At 34.2% G+C, this 16,861-nt stretch overlaps 1 protein-coding gene across 5 annotated transcripts in view; it reads left to right on the top strand.

Annotated features, from left to right (window-relative positions):
- The window catches only part of PCNX1 (pecanex 1), a 179,071-nt gene that overhangs the window by 54,651 nt on the left and 107,559 nt on the right, over positions 1 to 16,861 (top strand). For 2 of the 5 annotated variants that reach the window (XM_060095917.1, XM_060095915.1), the window contains exons 6-7: positions 1,845 to 3,551; positions 13,368 to 13,500. In XM_060095917.1, coding sequence (XP_059951900.1) covers positions 1,845 to 3,551; positions 13,368 to 13,500 — 1,840 coding nt within the window. The remainder of the gene's footprint in view (positions 1 to 1,844; positions 3,552 to 13,367; positions 13,501 to 16,861) is intronic. The other 3 variants (XM_060095919.1, XM_060095918.1, XM_060095916.1) reach the window with 2 other exon arrangements.

The following is a 16,861-nucleotide window of genomic DNA, read 5'->3' as shown; positions in this document are numbered from 1 at the left end:
GGAAAAAAGTTTAATTAGATGAAAAATAGAATCTCTCTGGGTTGATTTGAGCCTGTCTTTGACGGTATTGCTACCAGTAAGAAAAATGTCTAAGAAGACATGTTTACTTGGAAGTTTCCTAAACCACCTAAAGTTCTTCCTGACAAAGTCAAACTTTTTATGGTATATTTATTTAGCAACACTGAAAAAAACACATGTATTAAAGCAAGTTTGGCTGTGTCTTTTAAAATGAAAAACTTAACTTTCTGCTTTATTAATGTCTTGGAAAGGAGTTGGTTTTGATCATTAGTATTTTTTAAAAAGTCTTTTGTTGTATTTTAGAATTAGTGGTTTTCAACTACTTACTCAGTTAAGTTTTTGTTTTATGAAATTCATATCCTTGAAATGTGACTATTACACCATCCCATAATTGTTTATTAGGGATATAGAGAGTTTTTAGAAATAACATTATAAATTAATACTACAGAAAAGTAAATACAGTACTAATTTTTAAATTTGGGTTTTTAAAGAATATAAGAACCCAAGTACAGTGGCACAGTTTTGGACAAATGAAAAGAACATTGGTTTCACTTATCTTGAAGACTTTAAAACATAAGATAAAGCCTAATATGTAATTTATAAATCACAGTTTATATGGTACATTCTAGAGGGTACCTCTAAGTTTTTAATTACTTAGATCTAATCTACATTTAGATTTTTTAAAGTACATAAATATTTCTAGTATTTCATTTTTATTTTCTATTAATCTTAAGGGAAAATGTATGCTTTTATTATTTAAGGTAACTCTACTGGGAAGAATCTAACTTATAGAATCTGTTATTGTATTTTTCCTATCTAGTTATGACAAATAAGACAATAATATTTCATTTTATTGAACTAACAGCAGATTCAACCATCCTTATCTGTCAAAAGGTATATAAAAAATCAGCTATTGTACAGTTCGGTTGTCAAGCTGTATTTCAAGATAAATTACTATGTAGGTAGGTGGGTAGATGGGTTTATTTATATTTATATCTATATTTATATATATAGTATATATGATAACTCAAGTCACTAATCACTGCCCTAAATGGTGAATTGAAGGAATAGTCTTACAGATATAGGAGGGGATATGTATTTTTTTCATGAAGCATTTTGTAATCGTTGCATCCGTGGTGAAAGATAAAATGTAGTATTTTGCCCTGTAATTATTGTTTTAATTTTTTTCAACCACTGTGAACAGTAACGTATCTTATATCATTATATCATATCTTGTCTGTGCATTGGTCAGCCTTTTGATTTTTTTGTTTGTTTCTGATTACTCTAGGTTTTTGTGGATTTGTAAAACAATTATATTAGTTTTTTTTAAAGATTTTTAATTTTGCAAGGTAAAATAATGATAGCTACCATACATTGTGCTAAGCAACGTTATGTTATTAACTCAGTTATTGCATGGTACTAAGTGAGATTGATATCACATTTTACAGATGAGGAAACAGAAGCTTAGAAAGGTAACCCAAGGTTACCTAGTTAGTAAGTTAGGGACAGAACTTGCACAGAAATCCAGGTTCATTTTAAGTATAATCCTTTGTTGCTTCTTATTTTATTGTTAATAATCTATAGAACTTTTTCTGAAGCCAGTTGAAGATTTGGAAATTGAGTTCATTCCGTTAGTAGAATGCTTTCTTTGTACAGCTGTGAAATAAAACCAGCCCTTTGGAATAACTGGTCAACTGTTATTCAGTAAGCTACTTGAGAAATTGTTTATACTTTTATGGTACACTGTGAATTCTTTCCATTGTTAAACAGTAGAAAAAACAGATTGTAGATTTGTGTTAACATTTCCAAATATATGTTTGAAACAGATTTGGCAACTGATCGGAAGCTCTTCCGTTTGGTCTCCAATGATTCCTTCATCTCCATTCAGCCGTCCTTATCCTCATGTGGACAGGACTTACCAAGAGACTGCAGTGACAAAATGAGCCTGCCAAGTCACAGCCACCACCACCACATTGAGCAGTCTCTGTCCAGTGCCTGTGACACAGAAGTAGCATCTCTTGTCCCTTTACATTCACACTCTTACAGGAAAGATCACCGGCCGCGAGGTGTACCACGGACTTCTAGCTCTGCTGTGGCTTTTCCAGACACTTCACTGAATGACTTCCCTCTGTATCAGCAAAGACGTGGGTTAGATCCTGTTAGTGAGTTAGAATCTTCCAAGCCTCATTCTGGATCCAAAGAATCCTTGGTGGAAAATTCTTGTTTACCTGGGGAATTTCAGCTTGCTGGTAAGCTGAAAAACAGTAATTCTCAGCCACCTACCAAAAGTGGGAAGAGCAAACCCTTGAAAGCAGACAAAAGCATGGACAGCTTGCGGAGCCTGAGCACGCGCAGTAGTGGCTCAACAGAGAGCTACTGCAGTGGTACGGACCGGGACACTCACAGCACCGTCAGCAGCTATAAAAGTGAGCAGACCAGCTCCACTCACATAGAGAGCATCTTGTCAGAGCACGAGGAGTCTCCCCAAGTGGGAAAGACCAGTGGTCAGAAGAAAGAGTGCTGCGCTGAGCCAGAGGACAAGAGTAGCTGTGCCAGTGACAAAAGGACTAGCAGTGAAAAAACTGCCTTGGAAGTGAGTACGAATAGTGGGGTTCAAGAAGCCAAGCATTCTAATAGCTCTGAGGACATGCACGATCAGAAAGGTCTCAGCACCTCTGCATCTGAAGAAGCCAATAAAAACCCCCATGCAAATGAATTTACTTCACAGGGGGACACACCACTTGGGAAAACTGCTGAAAACAAAGAGGAGGAGAGTGATAAGCCAGCTGTTTCAGTGGATTCAAAAGTTGGTAAAGATGTTGGTGGAAAGCAAAAGGAAGGGGATGTACGACCTAAATCCTCTAGCTTAATCCACCGGACAGCCTCTGCTCATAAGTCAGGCAGGAGACGGACAGGAAAAAAACGGGCTAGCAGTTTTGATTCAAGTCGGCATAGGGACTATGTGTCCTTTCGAGGTATTTCTGCTACCAAGCCACATAGTGCTATATTCTGTCACGATGAGGACTCCAGTGACCAAAGTGACTTGAGCAGAGCGTCAAGCGTTCAGTCTGCTCACCAGTTTGGCAGTGACAGCTCTTCTAGCACCACTTCTCATTCATGTCAGTCTCCCGAGGGCAGATACAGCGCCCTAAAGACCAAACACGCCCCTAAGGAGAGGGGCACCGACTCTGAGCACGCACACAAAGCCCATCTGGGCCCTGAAGGAACTAGCAAAAAGCGGACAGCACGGCGGACTTCCAGCACAAATAGTGCCAAGACTCGGGCCCGAGTGTTGAGCCTGGACAGCGGCACAGTAGCGTGTTTGAATGACTCCACTAGGCTGATGGCACCCGAAAGCATAGAACCCTTAACCACTTCAAAATCAGATCTCGAGGCCAAAGAGGGAGAGGTGCTAGATGAGCTATCTTTATTGGGACGGGCTTCCCAGTTAGAGACAGTCACTCGATCTAGGAATAGCTTGCCAAGCCAGGTCGCATTTCCTGAAGGCGAAGAGCAAGATGCAGTCAGTGGAGGTAAGTAAATTGCAGGAAGAGATTTACCCAGGAGTCACTGTAATTCTTGGTGCTATTGATTGGAGTACCAATTTAGAGTGTATTTTGTGTTGATAGCCCCTCTTCCACTATGTTGTTAAAATAAACTTTCTTTGCATGAAGAGGGAGGTAGGTGTTTATCTTAGAAAAGGTTTTGGTGTGAACACCAAGAAAATGTTTTTTCGTTGTATTATTTGAGTATGTCAGTTTGTTCTTGAGGGCATTCACCTTTTCTGAGCCATTTGCCACCTGTTAATGTTTTACCAGGAATAACAAAAAATTGGTCCCCTTCCTCCTGTGTACAGCCATAGCAACAACAAAATGTAGAATTTTCTTAGGGTGCCAAACCATTTTTAGTTCTCTCTTATACAATGTGTGCTACTGAACTTTCAGAATTAGGTCACTCAACCTGTTATATAAGATTTGTCCAAATATTACTTTAGTTCTGACTGTGTACTTTGAAAACTTGTGGCTCTTTTTTTGTCTGTCTCTTTGGTTTTATTTCTTGTTTACTCAAGTTGTAGGCATTAAAAACATTTTTTTTTCTGTAACTTCACATTAAATTTATTAATCAGCGTTTATAGTTTATATTGACATTTATTGTCCATTAGTGGATATATGGTGCTCCCTATGATAACAGTGGTGGTGTTTTGATTAAAGTAATAGCTTATTTATTTCAGGTTTATGAGGAATTGTGCAAAACTTGTTAGGTGATTTTATATTGTCAGTGTGTATTGGCCATTTTGTTTATTTCGGAGTTGTTTCTTGGTATTTCCTTCTGCCCAGAATAGTTTGCTTACTCTGTTTGGTTATTATGGAATCTCATTCTTGACTAGAATCAGAAGAATGAAGTCCTGTGTTGCTAGCTAGCACGTGGCTTTTTTATCCTCTACCTCATATCCTTTAATAAAGCTTACATCTTTAGTTTTAAAGTTTATAGTCTGTTGGTGTAGTAATGTTCAGTCTTATGAAAAGTTAAGCTGAGTTTTTTGTTTGCACAAACATTCTGAAACAAGGAACAAGCTTTTTCTCTCAAAGAATTCTAATTTCACCCACAGTGTTTTAAAAGTCCATAATGTGGTAAACATTCTCTTCTTTTGGTATAGTTTCTAACAAAGATTAATTTCTAATGGGAATGTAAAAAAATGATCTTTAGTACCTAAGGAAGAAACTAGTCTGTCAGACCTAAATATTGAGAACTAATTATATCTGAAGTTATAATCATTTGGTGACAATATAGTAATTAAATTCCCTCAAGTCTTGGATGTGGGTATCATTGTGTTTTTTATAAAAGGTCTGAAATGCTTTTAGTGATTTCTCACACAAATCATATCAGATACGTTCACAATATGCAAGAAACCATTGGGTTTTAAATTATAGCTTAATTTTTATTAAAGTTGTCATTAAAATTAATTTTAAGAGTGAATATGCAGTGATAGAAAAATATTGCTGTTCTAAATATTGTTGAAATGTAAATACTAAAGTATGTGTAAGAGCTATAGTAAATCTTATGTCTTTGTATTTAAAATGCCATTTCCTTTTCATAGGGATGTGGGGCGTTCTGTTTTTTAGGCAAGGTTATATGAAGGTCTTATTTGCTTCTCAGTGCTGATCTTTGACTAAGATGAGCCCTCATTTTTCCAGATTCCAGCTTTTCTTTTGTTTGTGTTCTTATTTTTTTTTTTAAAAAAAAACAAATCATCGACTGTTAATAAGAAACAAATAATGAACTAAAAATTTCCACGCACTTCAGTGGAATAAATGTAATCTCTATGGGCTGTTAAAAAACATTTTTTGCCAAAGGCAGGCATTGTCGGGGCTATTTTTATTTGAGCTTCAGTGTGTTTAGAATAAAAATAAGATCAAAACTAAACTGCTTAAATGTATTGGATTTATATTTAGTTGGTTTTCATGACATTTTAATAGGGTCTTGTTTGGGCTTTTTGGATAATTGGTGGTAGTGGGAGGGGATCTATTTTGGTTTTCATTATTTAAAAATTATATAGACTCCCAAGTACTTTGTAAAATTTATTAGATTGTTACTTCTTTTTGATAATTAGGAGAAATTTTTCTTGGCTATCTATTCTGCTTTACATACTCTACTCCTGAAATGTGTCAGCACAGCAGAGGATACTGCTTGACCATTCACATGGCTATGCATAAACCATAAGTAGATTTTATCCTAATGAATTTGGATGTGTTAATGAGTTCTCTGATGATTTCTTTTTGTCTTGTCTTTAAGCTGAATGGGTGTTGGTCCTGTGGAAGGATGGAACTAAGGAAGTGTTCTTTAAAGTACCAAAATAAAATATTCTAAAATAGTAGGTACCTAATACAGTGACATGGAGTTATACATCCTTGTCAGTATATGGGCTCATTGTAGTCGTGACTCTGGGAAAGCTGCTTACCTTCTTTTTTTTTTTTTTTTTTCTTTTTTCTTTTTGCGGTATGCGGGCCTCTCACTGTTGTGGCCTCCCCCGCTGCGGAGCACAGGCTCCGGACGCGCAGGCCCAGCGGCCATGGCTCACGGGCCCAGCCGCTCCGCGGCATATGGGATCCTCCCAGACCGGGGCACGAACCCGAATCCCCTGCATCGGCAGGCGGACTCTCAACCACCGCGCCACCAGGGAGGCCCCTGGGAAAGCTGCTTACCTTCTTAAGCCTTGGCTTCCTCATCTTAAAATGGAGATGATAGTAGTTTCTATCCCATAGGGGTTTGCTTTTTGTTTTTAATAGATCTTTATTGGAGTATAATTGCTTCATGATACCGTGTTAGTTTCTGTTGCTCAACAAAGCGTATCAGCCATATGCATACACATGTCCCCATGTACCCTCCCTCTTGAGCTTCCCTCCCAATCCCACCCATCTAGGTGGTCGCAAAGCACCGAGCCGATCTCCCTGTGCTATGCTGCTGCTTCCCACTAGCTATCTGTTTTACATTAGGTAGTGTATGTATGTCGATGCTACTCTCACTTGGCCCCAGCTTCGCCCATCCTATAGGGTTTTTATGAGGACTACAGGAGTTAATAGATGTAAAATGCTTACAACAGTGCCTGGCACACAGTAACAGCTTAATAGTGCTGATGTTTCTATTTCACAGGCCAGTATGTTACGCTACTCATGTATCCTATCCTTAAAGTTGAAGAAAATGATTAGATATAGAAATACATTAAAGATACTCTCATTGTGCCATTGTGAAACTCAATAACAGTAAAAATAAATAATCTGAATTCCTAATTTCTTACATAATACCAAAAAGAAAAATATTTTTATTAACATCTAATCTAGTAATATGGATTTTAATCTTACCTTGGCAGCAATATGTCATATAAATTTTCTTTTGATACTGAGTCACATAGCAAATGATTGTTTTCATAGGACATCTCACCATTGATCTAGTACTTTGGTTAAAATTGGATTTCATCAATAATGTTCTGTGATTGCTTACGCAGGAAAATTTTATATTCAGGCTAAGACATTTTCTACTGATGATCTCTTGTTTTTGCATTTAATTTTTCTTTTATAATTATGAAGCATATCTTTAATAACTTATGACTAGTATTTTAGGAATAAAAAGTACAGACAAGTTATATATGATAGAAAATTATCCTGTTTTCTTTTGGGTAACTTAAACTTATATATTGCCTAATTCAATAGACTGTAAAGAGCAACCAGAATAGGAAGGTTTATATTCATTCTGTTATTCTTTGTATTTTTTTCTGAATTTCTCAACCTCTGTTTTTCTGTTTGAGAAAATTATTTTAAATGTAATACTTGGGTCACTGTTTTATAAGCATGAAATAGAATCCTATTATAATATTTTTGTGTTGGCAACCAAAGATAGTCTTTTTTTAAGGGAATGTCACTTTATTTAAAGGAAAGCCAAATCTTGATAAACAGTTTATGAGGCTTTGTACCATACATGTAAATTTGATCCCAAATATTATTGAAAAAAAAAGACAAAGACCACTGAACAGACAAGAATATGTGGATTAAAACTGTTTTATTTTACTGAATAGAGGGAATCTAAATTCTAAGAAACTTAATTTTCTGATTTCCCAGTCAACATAGTAAGTGAGAAGAAGAAAATTAGTAGAAAGGGAGGGGTGCTTATAGAGGCTAAAAATAATGACAGCAGAAGAAATGCACTGCTAATTCTACGGAAGCTGGAATAACCATACACACCAGTGCCAAAAACAAAATGGTAGGGAGTCATTAAATCCAGGGCAAACTATCTTAATTTGTTCAAGGACATCACAGAATCATAACTTAATGCTGTGTTACAGTATAACGCACTAATAAATGTATGTGACTAAGGAAAGATTGTATTATATTTAGTCTATACTGAGAAGAAAGCTTAGACATATAAAACCACATAGAAGAATGCTCATTAGATGTAGTAAGCAGGTTTGTATGCTTCAGTTACTTGAAAAAATTATCTTCTCTTAAAGCAGTGTCAAGAAAAGGTATTTTATTGATGAGCCAAATAAGGGTTTGTATATCAAATTCCCAAAACCAGCCCATTCTTTCTAGCAGCAGTAAAGTTCTGTTTAAGGATTCAAACAATTACATTTTAATACCACCTCTAATTACTAACTGGATAGTCTGGCAAGCCATTAAACCTGTGTCTCAATTTCCTGAATTGTGAAACAGTAATAATAACTGTTTAAGCATGTCTCACAGTTAATGATCAGACTCTAACAAGCTTCCATGTGTCAAGTGCTTTTTAGATTTATTATGAAAACTAAGACACTGATGGCATTTGTAAGGAAGTTTTCCTTTTCAAATATGTCACTTCAAATATATATTCTTCACTAATGATCCCTTATTATGTGAATCTCCTGAAAATATATTCAAAATTGTTTCTGAGTGCAGTTTTCCAGGAGAGAGGGTCTATCAGACCATTCACAAAGGATTCAAAAAAATTAGGAACCACCTATGAAAGTAAGTAATCCTTAAACTATATATCTTTTAGGAACTGTTCCTAAATGACTCCAGAGTATCATTTAACTTTGTCTACCCAACTGTATTTGTGTGACGGCCTGGGATTATGGAGAGTATCAATAAAGATATGCAAATTCTCTAACTCAAGATACAGCTAATAATTTTGTTGTTGTTTGCTACTGTTTGTTGGTTCATGTGTCAAAAAAATAGAGTAGACCTTTAAAATGTTTTCATAGATGGAAATGATTTAAATTCAGAATGAATGCTTAGAAATTGTGCAGCAGATTCTTGTTCTTTGGCCACCCAGAAAATGATGCTTGTAAGGATTTGTTTCTATATTAGAACAAAATCTTTGCATGCTGATGTTAGCATCATTCTTGACTGACATAGAAAGTAAGAAAGGGAAAAGATGTTTAGATAAGATGGATTTCATGCCTAGACTAAAATATTTCCTTTAAAATGTTTTTTGCAAAATCATTTGAATGTTCATTTCTCCATATAATAACTTAATTCTTAAGTAAAATAATTTTTACCTTGAAGAATATTTCAGTGTATTTCAGAATGTTTATATTTATATTTTAATTTTCTGAAATGTGTATATATTTGTTTCATACTTTCATCTTTTTTCCTTAAAGTGTTGGCTTAAACAGCTTGCTTCTGTGGTACCAAAACACACATTTTTATTTTCGTGATCTTCCCAAATTTACTCCTTTTTTCCTACAATAGACACTGCCCTCTGAAAACAACACCTTTCTTGAGTAGTGTCTTCTGTCTAAATTTTTATCAATTCATTTACTAGCCATTGAGCTATCACGAGAGGCCAGCCATAGCAGCATGTAACAACTAGAAAGCAGCTTATTACATATGAATCCTTTCACTAAGCAGTCAGCTGTATGATTCGCATCATTTTTAAGTGGCATCTTTTTCTATATGTATTTTTGCTCATAACTTTCCGATTTTTGAGATACAATATGAATAAGCCTCACGTTCTGCCTCACCAAATTGTGTTCTTTTGTGCCATCCCAGTCATCCTGAAAGTATATTAGTGCCTTTAATGCTTTCTCTGTTTTTTAACAGACTAAAACAAACTGGAAGTCTATTGTTTTAATACCCCCATATTAAAAAAAAAATAGTGCGTTAAAATAATTCACTATAGAATGTGTAGAATTTTCCTTAACTCGTTGAGATAAATGGGAAGTAACTCCTTAGGCGGGAGGTGTATATGTTGTTTTCTCTGTGGTCTTTAGGAATAGATCAGACCACAGCTGTCTAAAATATCTTCGGATATCTGTGCCTTGTGCATGAGAATGTTTAAACTTAATTGAATGATTGTATCACTACTCCAGAAATAGAGGTAAATTATCTGAAGTTATCTCTTAAACTTATGATGGTAATTCAGTCTCTTGAAGTCTTTTTAACACAAAGAAATAATTAGAAAGTCAAGACTCTTATAATTTTTTTGAAATGTTAAAAAATTCACATTTGTCTAAATATATGTCCTTGAAAGTGCTTTATATCTGTCTTGCCATTCATGGTTTTTGAATCACTTGAATGTTTGTGATTTTTTTTCTCCTTTACCTACACATGCATAAAATTTAGTTGTACCTAGAGTGCTAAATTTTTACTGTTTGCATTTTATACTCATTATTATACTAGTTAATTTTATTCTTTGCCAGGGGATACTGAGTTTTAAGCAATATCAACTTTAAAACCAGGTTTTAAAGTGTTTTCTCTCTCCTCTCTGGTTCCCTAGTTAAAAGATTTTGTTGTTTTTGTTTTCTTTCTCTTATAAAGCTAAAGGATTCAAAAAGAGTTTTTTGCAGTTGGATTGTGGAAGTGAATTTTCATCAAGTAAGGCTATAACTTATCTGACTGAGCATGCTTACAGCAAATTATTTTTAAGCTTTAGACACTTTTTCCCCCTCGGCTCTAATAGAACTGGACCCCCACTGGAACCTGTTCCAAATGGAAATATTCTACTATAAGTAGCACCTTCCCAGGGCGGGCATGGTTTAATCTTATTTGTGTGACCATAAATAATAGCACAGTGTTTTCAGCCGAATGTGTGATCCTAGCTACTGTTAAATGGGTGACTCTAGTAAACATTGAATATTCTTTTATCATTGGTTATTTATACCCTGAATATTACAGAGGATAACATGGGCAGTAATCATAACTCCATTTTAATACGTTGTTCTATGGACATCTAAACTTTTGATATGTTTCTAAAACTATTAAGAAAATAGTGTTAATAGTTATTTTGCAGATAACAAAATGTAGGTGGTATGTTACTAGCAAAAAAAAAAAAAGCGCCTTCTGGAGAAACCAAAGAACATTTTGACTACAAATGGACACAGTAGTTTTGTTTTTTTGTCCCAATACTATGGAATAACTAGCTTTTATTTTAAATTAACCCCATTAAGTCCTCAGTAGAAGGAAGACAGTAAAGAAAGCTGTTTCCTATGTCCCTTCTTCCTCTTCTCAGTGTTCAGGGATCATCTATTACTTTTTTCCAAAACCTTCTGAGTAATTTTAAATTATCCTCTATAAATTCTATCTGGGTAAATTTACTCTGTTATTTTGGTTGAAATAATATATCTAAAACTAGAAAGAATGTTTGAAAGTTTCTTAACAGAAGTGAATTGACCTGTAAATTGAGCAATAGTTTATTACAACAAAAGAATAGAAATCTTCAATATAATTTCAAAAATAAGTCTTGAATTGAGGTTTAAAATAGTGACTTAAAATTTCCTAACCCAAATTAACCTTACTGACGTCTGAAAACCATTAACAGGTATATGAGTCACTCATCTAATTCCTCATTTCTTCTTTCAAGTGGCTTGTTTGCTTTGTTTTATCCTTCATCCAATGACTGCCATGCCAATATTATGTTTTCTTCTTAGTGCCAGTGCTGGTTACTGTTTCCTTTGTTGAGGTCTTGGTTGTCAGGAATAGGCAAAGCACACAATATGCTCTGTAGGTTACAGTGACAAACAGGCATCCTTGACTCTCTAAATCAGCACCATACGATACAGCTTTCTGTGGTGCTGGAAGTGTCTGTATCTGGCCACATGCAGCTGTTGAGCGCTTGAAATATGGGTTATGAATCTGGTAAACTGAACTTTTAATTTTCATTAATTTAAGTTTAAATAGCCATATATGACTAGTGGTTACCATGTTAGACAGCACAGTTCTAAATAATCATATTTAATCAGCATTATTCTCACAGGTCATATATAATTTTTGTATATATGAGCTTTTACATCACAAGTAACAGCCTTTTCACATTAAAGGAATTTTCATTATATCACAATAAAACTGGTGAAAGAAAAGAAAAGAAGTATTAGCTCCGGGAGTCAAGTTTGGTTTGGATTCAAAGCCCCAAAGCTTAATTCTGATTTAGTTGTCTAACTTTAGAATGTCACTGGAGTGCGTGAGCAGAAAAAGAAAGAAGGAATGTAAATTGTTGACCCGTTATTTGTGACTTACACTTCTTACCGGCAGAAGCTTGCCAAGTGGGTGAAATAATTCTGTGCTTATCGTCCCTTTAATAAAAGAAAACATTGCCTAAAGATACAGAAGTCCATGTCTTCTGGAGGTAATCCATATATTCCTAATTATAATGGATTAATTACACAAAGAACGTTCACTGGGGCAGCCTGGGGAAGGGATAAAAGTGTAAACATTTAAAAGAATACTTTATTAAAATCAACATTTAAATTTATGGAAATGGCTGTTGCTAAGCAGAATAATGATGAGAATTAGTAATGCCTTCAAAACGTCAAGAACACTTGTCAGAGAACTGAAGTCCAAATACAACATTGTTGATTTTGTAATCCATTTCATACTTGCTGAAAAGAAAGAAATTTTCATTTGTTTAAAAAAAAATGTCATCTGGACTAAGTTGTTTTGTCTTTATTCATATTTAGTATCAAAATACCCTTTCTCAAAATCAAAATGATTCTTAAGATATTTAGATCACTATAGGAAACAATTGTTTTAGATTCAAATGGATAAACATCATTTTGCGTTTTGTTTTAGAAACCCAAATCAGTCATGGTTTTATAAAATTTTATGTAATTCTATTAAGCCAAAGTTTTGATTTTCTCATTGTTATATATTTGGTTTTAGTTTGTACTTTATTGCTTTTGGATTAAGCTATGGGTTTCTAATTTTTTTGGTGATATTTTGCTGACATTTGCTTCCTAGTGTTGAGGGGACCAGTGTGAGGGCATGGAGTTGAATAAAGTTCGATGGCAGCAAACTACTCTACAGTTAACATACACACATGCTACCTTGAATTGAGCATTTAAAAAGCTAGTTGTGCAGCATAGCAGGCAGCAGTTTCATTTAATGCTGGCAAAACTGAGGCACAGGGTAGTGTGAGATAAACTTACTGCCTGACTCCTCGTCATCACAAGTACTATCATTGTTGCTTTTACTGTCTTCATGAAAGGAAGAAATTAATGCCCCTTTACCATTGGTTGGAACTGACACATACAGTACTTTTAAGGCTGACTTAAAGGGCCAGTAGAGGAATATGGGACTAAATAAACAAGACTTTTAGAAAAAGATTTAAAACAACAGAGATCTTAAAATAGAAAATTGAGGTTGAAGAGAAGACGGTGAGGCCAGATAACATCAGAAACATTATTTTTAAAGAAACAGTTATCTTTAATAAAAAGGAATATGTGTAGTCCCTGACTTCCCACCCTCAAAGTAAAGGGAACTTGACTGAGCCAAAAGGTTTTCATAGGTTCACTGTTAATCTGTCGTATCTGGGGAGGACAGGCTCAGCTGCTGTTTACGCCTCTGACCTAGGCTCCTGTTTGACCTAAGTCTGTCTTGATGCAGCAGCACAGGCCAGCGAGGAGGCAGTGTCATTTCGCCGTGAACGCAGCACATTTAGGCGCCAGGCAGTACGGCGCCGGCACAATGCAGGGAGTAACCCTACCCCTCCTACATTGCTCATCGGATCACCCCTAAGGTATGGTATTTTAAAATTCCACCAAGCTTAGCATGCATGTAACAGACCTCTAACTTGTTCTGTCAGTCTCAAGAAAGCATTTATTAAATAGCTTTGTTTTCCTTTTTCTTCCAGTTTCTCTCCTATACTGTTACGCTTCTTTAGGCTTTCTCTGCATGTGACTGAGCTTATTGCATTATGCATGTCTTATATTGCATTATTTAAACAAAATGATCAGATTGGTTTAGCCAATTTTAAATCACAAAAATTATTTTAGGGCAGTTATAAAAATGTAAATAGAGGCCTTAAGTCAGCTTTTCATTTTGTTTCCTACACCAAGTTAGTAATATTAATGCAGTATCTTTCCCGAACACCCTGAACAGTGTTCAATATGAACAAATATGGACTGAGTGGTGAGCTTGTTGACGTCAGCCTGATAAACCAGTTTGATTATTTTATTTCACTAAAATATGATATATTTTATTTTGCATTGCTTGGAAATTAATCACCAGGACCTAGTAAATGACACGGAACTAGAATATTTAATTTTTGGTAACTTATGGTCAATTGGAGATATATATATACAGATATATATATTTGTATGTACATTTATGGTGAATTTCTCAACCTTTATAGTATGCTGAACAAAAAAATTATTTTTCCAATATTCCTAATTAGGAAAGCATCTATTTATAATCTTGGGAGTAATTTTTTATTGAAATTCTTAAGCTTTTTTATTCTCAATTATGTCAAATCTAATGAGCCTATGGCTTGAATTAGAAATATAAAAAAACCTATTCAAAAGACTTACGCTTTATTTAAAGAATACAAATATGGACGAAAATATATGTGCTTGCTTAAGCAGTGCGTATGTTATTATACCGTATGCTTTTATTAATCTCTTTTGTCCAAAAGCATCATTACCCAAATTATTTTACTACATTTTGAAATTCAAAAGGAAGAAAATTTGGTGAAATAACTGCTGTTGAATGCATGGTAGGTTTGAAGAGATAAATCCCTTCCCTTGTTAAAATCTTGTTCATGAAAATAGCAAAATCCTTATATCTTTAAATTACTGCTTTATTTTATATTCCCCTTGGGATTTAAGACTTGATTGTTCTTCTGAGTTTTACATTACAATCAGGAACTTCATCTTTCATAGATCATGTTCCTAATTAATCCTGCAGTAATACATAATTTATAATGCAGTGTGGATTAGTTAAACCAATATTTAAAATATAAAAATGGGGAAGCAACCATTGAAAAGAAACATTTGGTCTAGAAATCTTTTCTGAGTGCCTTTACTTTTTGTGAGCCCTCCTCTTCTATTTCCTTTGCTCCCTGAGGTAACTTTTTTTGCTGATGGATTTGGGATGTAGTCCCAACCTGCAGAAAGTGTTCACCATTTCATTTTACTTTTCCTATTTTGTGTTTTCTAACCTCTTCTTTTTTCCCCTTGAATAATACTTGCCATAGACATACTCTTTGCTTACCTTCTCACTCCATGTTGATATTTCCTAATCTTTTTTAACCTTCTCTTTTTAGTCTTTAAAAATCCTTTCATTCTTTGGATCTCACTCACTAAACAAATGTAGACAAATTTGTTTTTTTTCTCTGCCTGGTGGAATATTAAAGAACTGTTCTAACTCCAGCCAACCACATAGGATTTCTTCATGTTTTTCTAAGGTTTTAAATACATCACCATTCAAATGAGGATATGCTGTGAGCCCTTTAAGGGCTCACATGAGGATTTTTGGAAAGTAATCTTCCAGTAATCAGTCAGCATGTAGATTTTGTTAAGGTTCCATGATATTTCCAGTACGAAGATTGCATGTACCTTAAAGAGGCTGACTTCATTATGAATGAATTAAGATAAAATTTAGCTGTGAGGAATTAGGAGAAACACCAATTGAATAAAACCACCTTTTTTAATTGCAAAAATATTCAGGTAAAGTAATAGTGGTATTCTCAATGTGAGTTACATAATAATAATCTCATCTTTAAATAAATATAGGATAGCATGGTTATGCAAAACTTGAAAAACTTGTCAAAAAGAAATGGAATAGGTATGATAATACTTTAATTATAATTACTCTATAAATATCAGTAAAATGTATTAACTTATTTTAAAGTTTAATGAATAGTGTAAGCAATCAACAGTCTAAAAAGCAACTTGGTAAAGTATATGTCTCCAAAGATTGGGGGTGAATCATCAATTTCCTTACAAAGAGAATTTGCATGTATTTTTTATGCTTGTTAGAATATCCTATTTCAGAATTACTTTTTAAAGTTTTTTTTGTTCATTAAGTTAACCTTGTAGGCCCTTATTAATTCTTCCCAGTTAATAGAGATAAAAACAAAAATGAATATTTAAAAATTCTATAATACTAATATTAAGAGTTAGTTCTATATTTATCAGCCTAAATGTGATACCTTTTAGAACTCTAGTTAATGGACTGGAATGAAAATAAATCATCAGTGCATTTGGGGGAAGGGAAAGAAGCTTTACTGTATTCTTAAATTTATTTTTTTAAATATAAGATTGAAAGACTTGTAATCAAATAAGGTCATAGTAATAACTGAGTCCATAATTGGAAATTCATATCATTTTGTGGTACTCAGGAAGGAATCCACCAAATATTTGTTGCTTGTGTACTGTGTTCAAGATACTCTTCTGAGTGTTCTCTGGAATCTGGAGATTCATAGCAATAATGGGATCATACTCTTAGAGTTTATTGTTTAGTTGGGGAGATACATACAAAGATAACTAACAGTGTAAGGCAGAATGTGTCAAATATTAAGTACGTGGTACAGAGGAAGGAAAGACCAAGACCAACTATATTTTTTTATCATTTAAATTAGAAGAGTTAATTAATTAGTAAGACTGCGTGTCAGTGATGCTACTGATAGCCAATAGTTTAGAAACCTAAATTTCTACCTTTTGCTGTGTTGTGAAATAGTTGCTACCTTTTCTGAAACTGATAGTTTTGATATATAATTAGTATTGTAAAAAAGATTAATTTTTGTCAATTATTAGTTAGCTTAAGGTGAAGTACCACCTCCAGGAATAGTTTTCCTAGCAATTTGTGCAAAAATAATACGCTTTTTTCTTGTTGAAGGATTCTTGAAAACAGGAATTCAAGGGACATAAATATTTTTTGTCTAGCTTTTGATGTTCGGAAACTGGACATTTACAACTGCATAGATTTTGGCTAATTTTCTTTGTTTCTTTATTCTGGAGTTGATTTTCATACATTGCCTAATATTTTGAAAACCTTTTATATATGGATATGTTGAAGATTAACGTATTCTCAATACGTTCACATTAGAATACATCTAACTGCCATATAGCACGTTTGTTTATGACTTTTAAGTGAAGAAA

The sequence above is a fragment of the Mesoplodon densirostris genome, chromosome 4 (assembly GCF_025265405.1).
Source record: "Mesoplodon densirostris isolate mMesDen1 chromosome 4, mMesDen1 primary haplotype, whole genome shotgun sequence".
NCBI classification, from domain to species: domain Eukaryota; kingdom Metazoa; phylum Chordata; class Mammalia; order Artiodactyla; family Ziphiidae; genus Mesoplodon; species Mesoplodon densirostris.
Note: the sequence above shows the minus strand (reverse complement) of the source record. Positions and strands in the feature narration are given on the sequence as shown.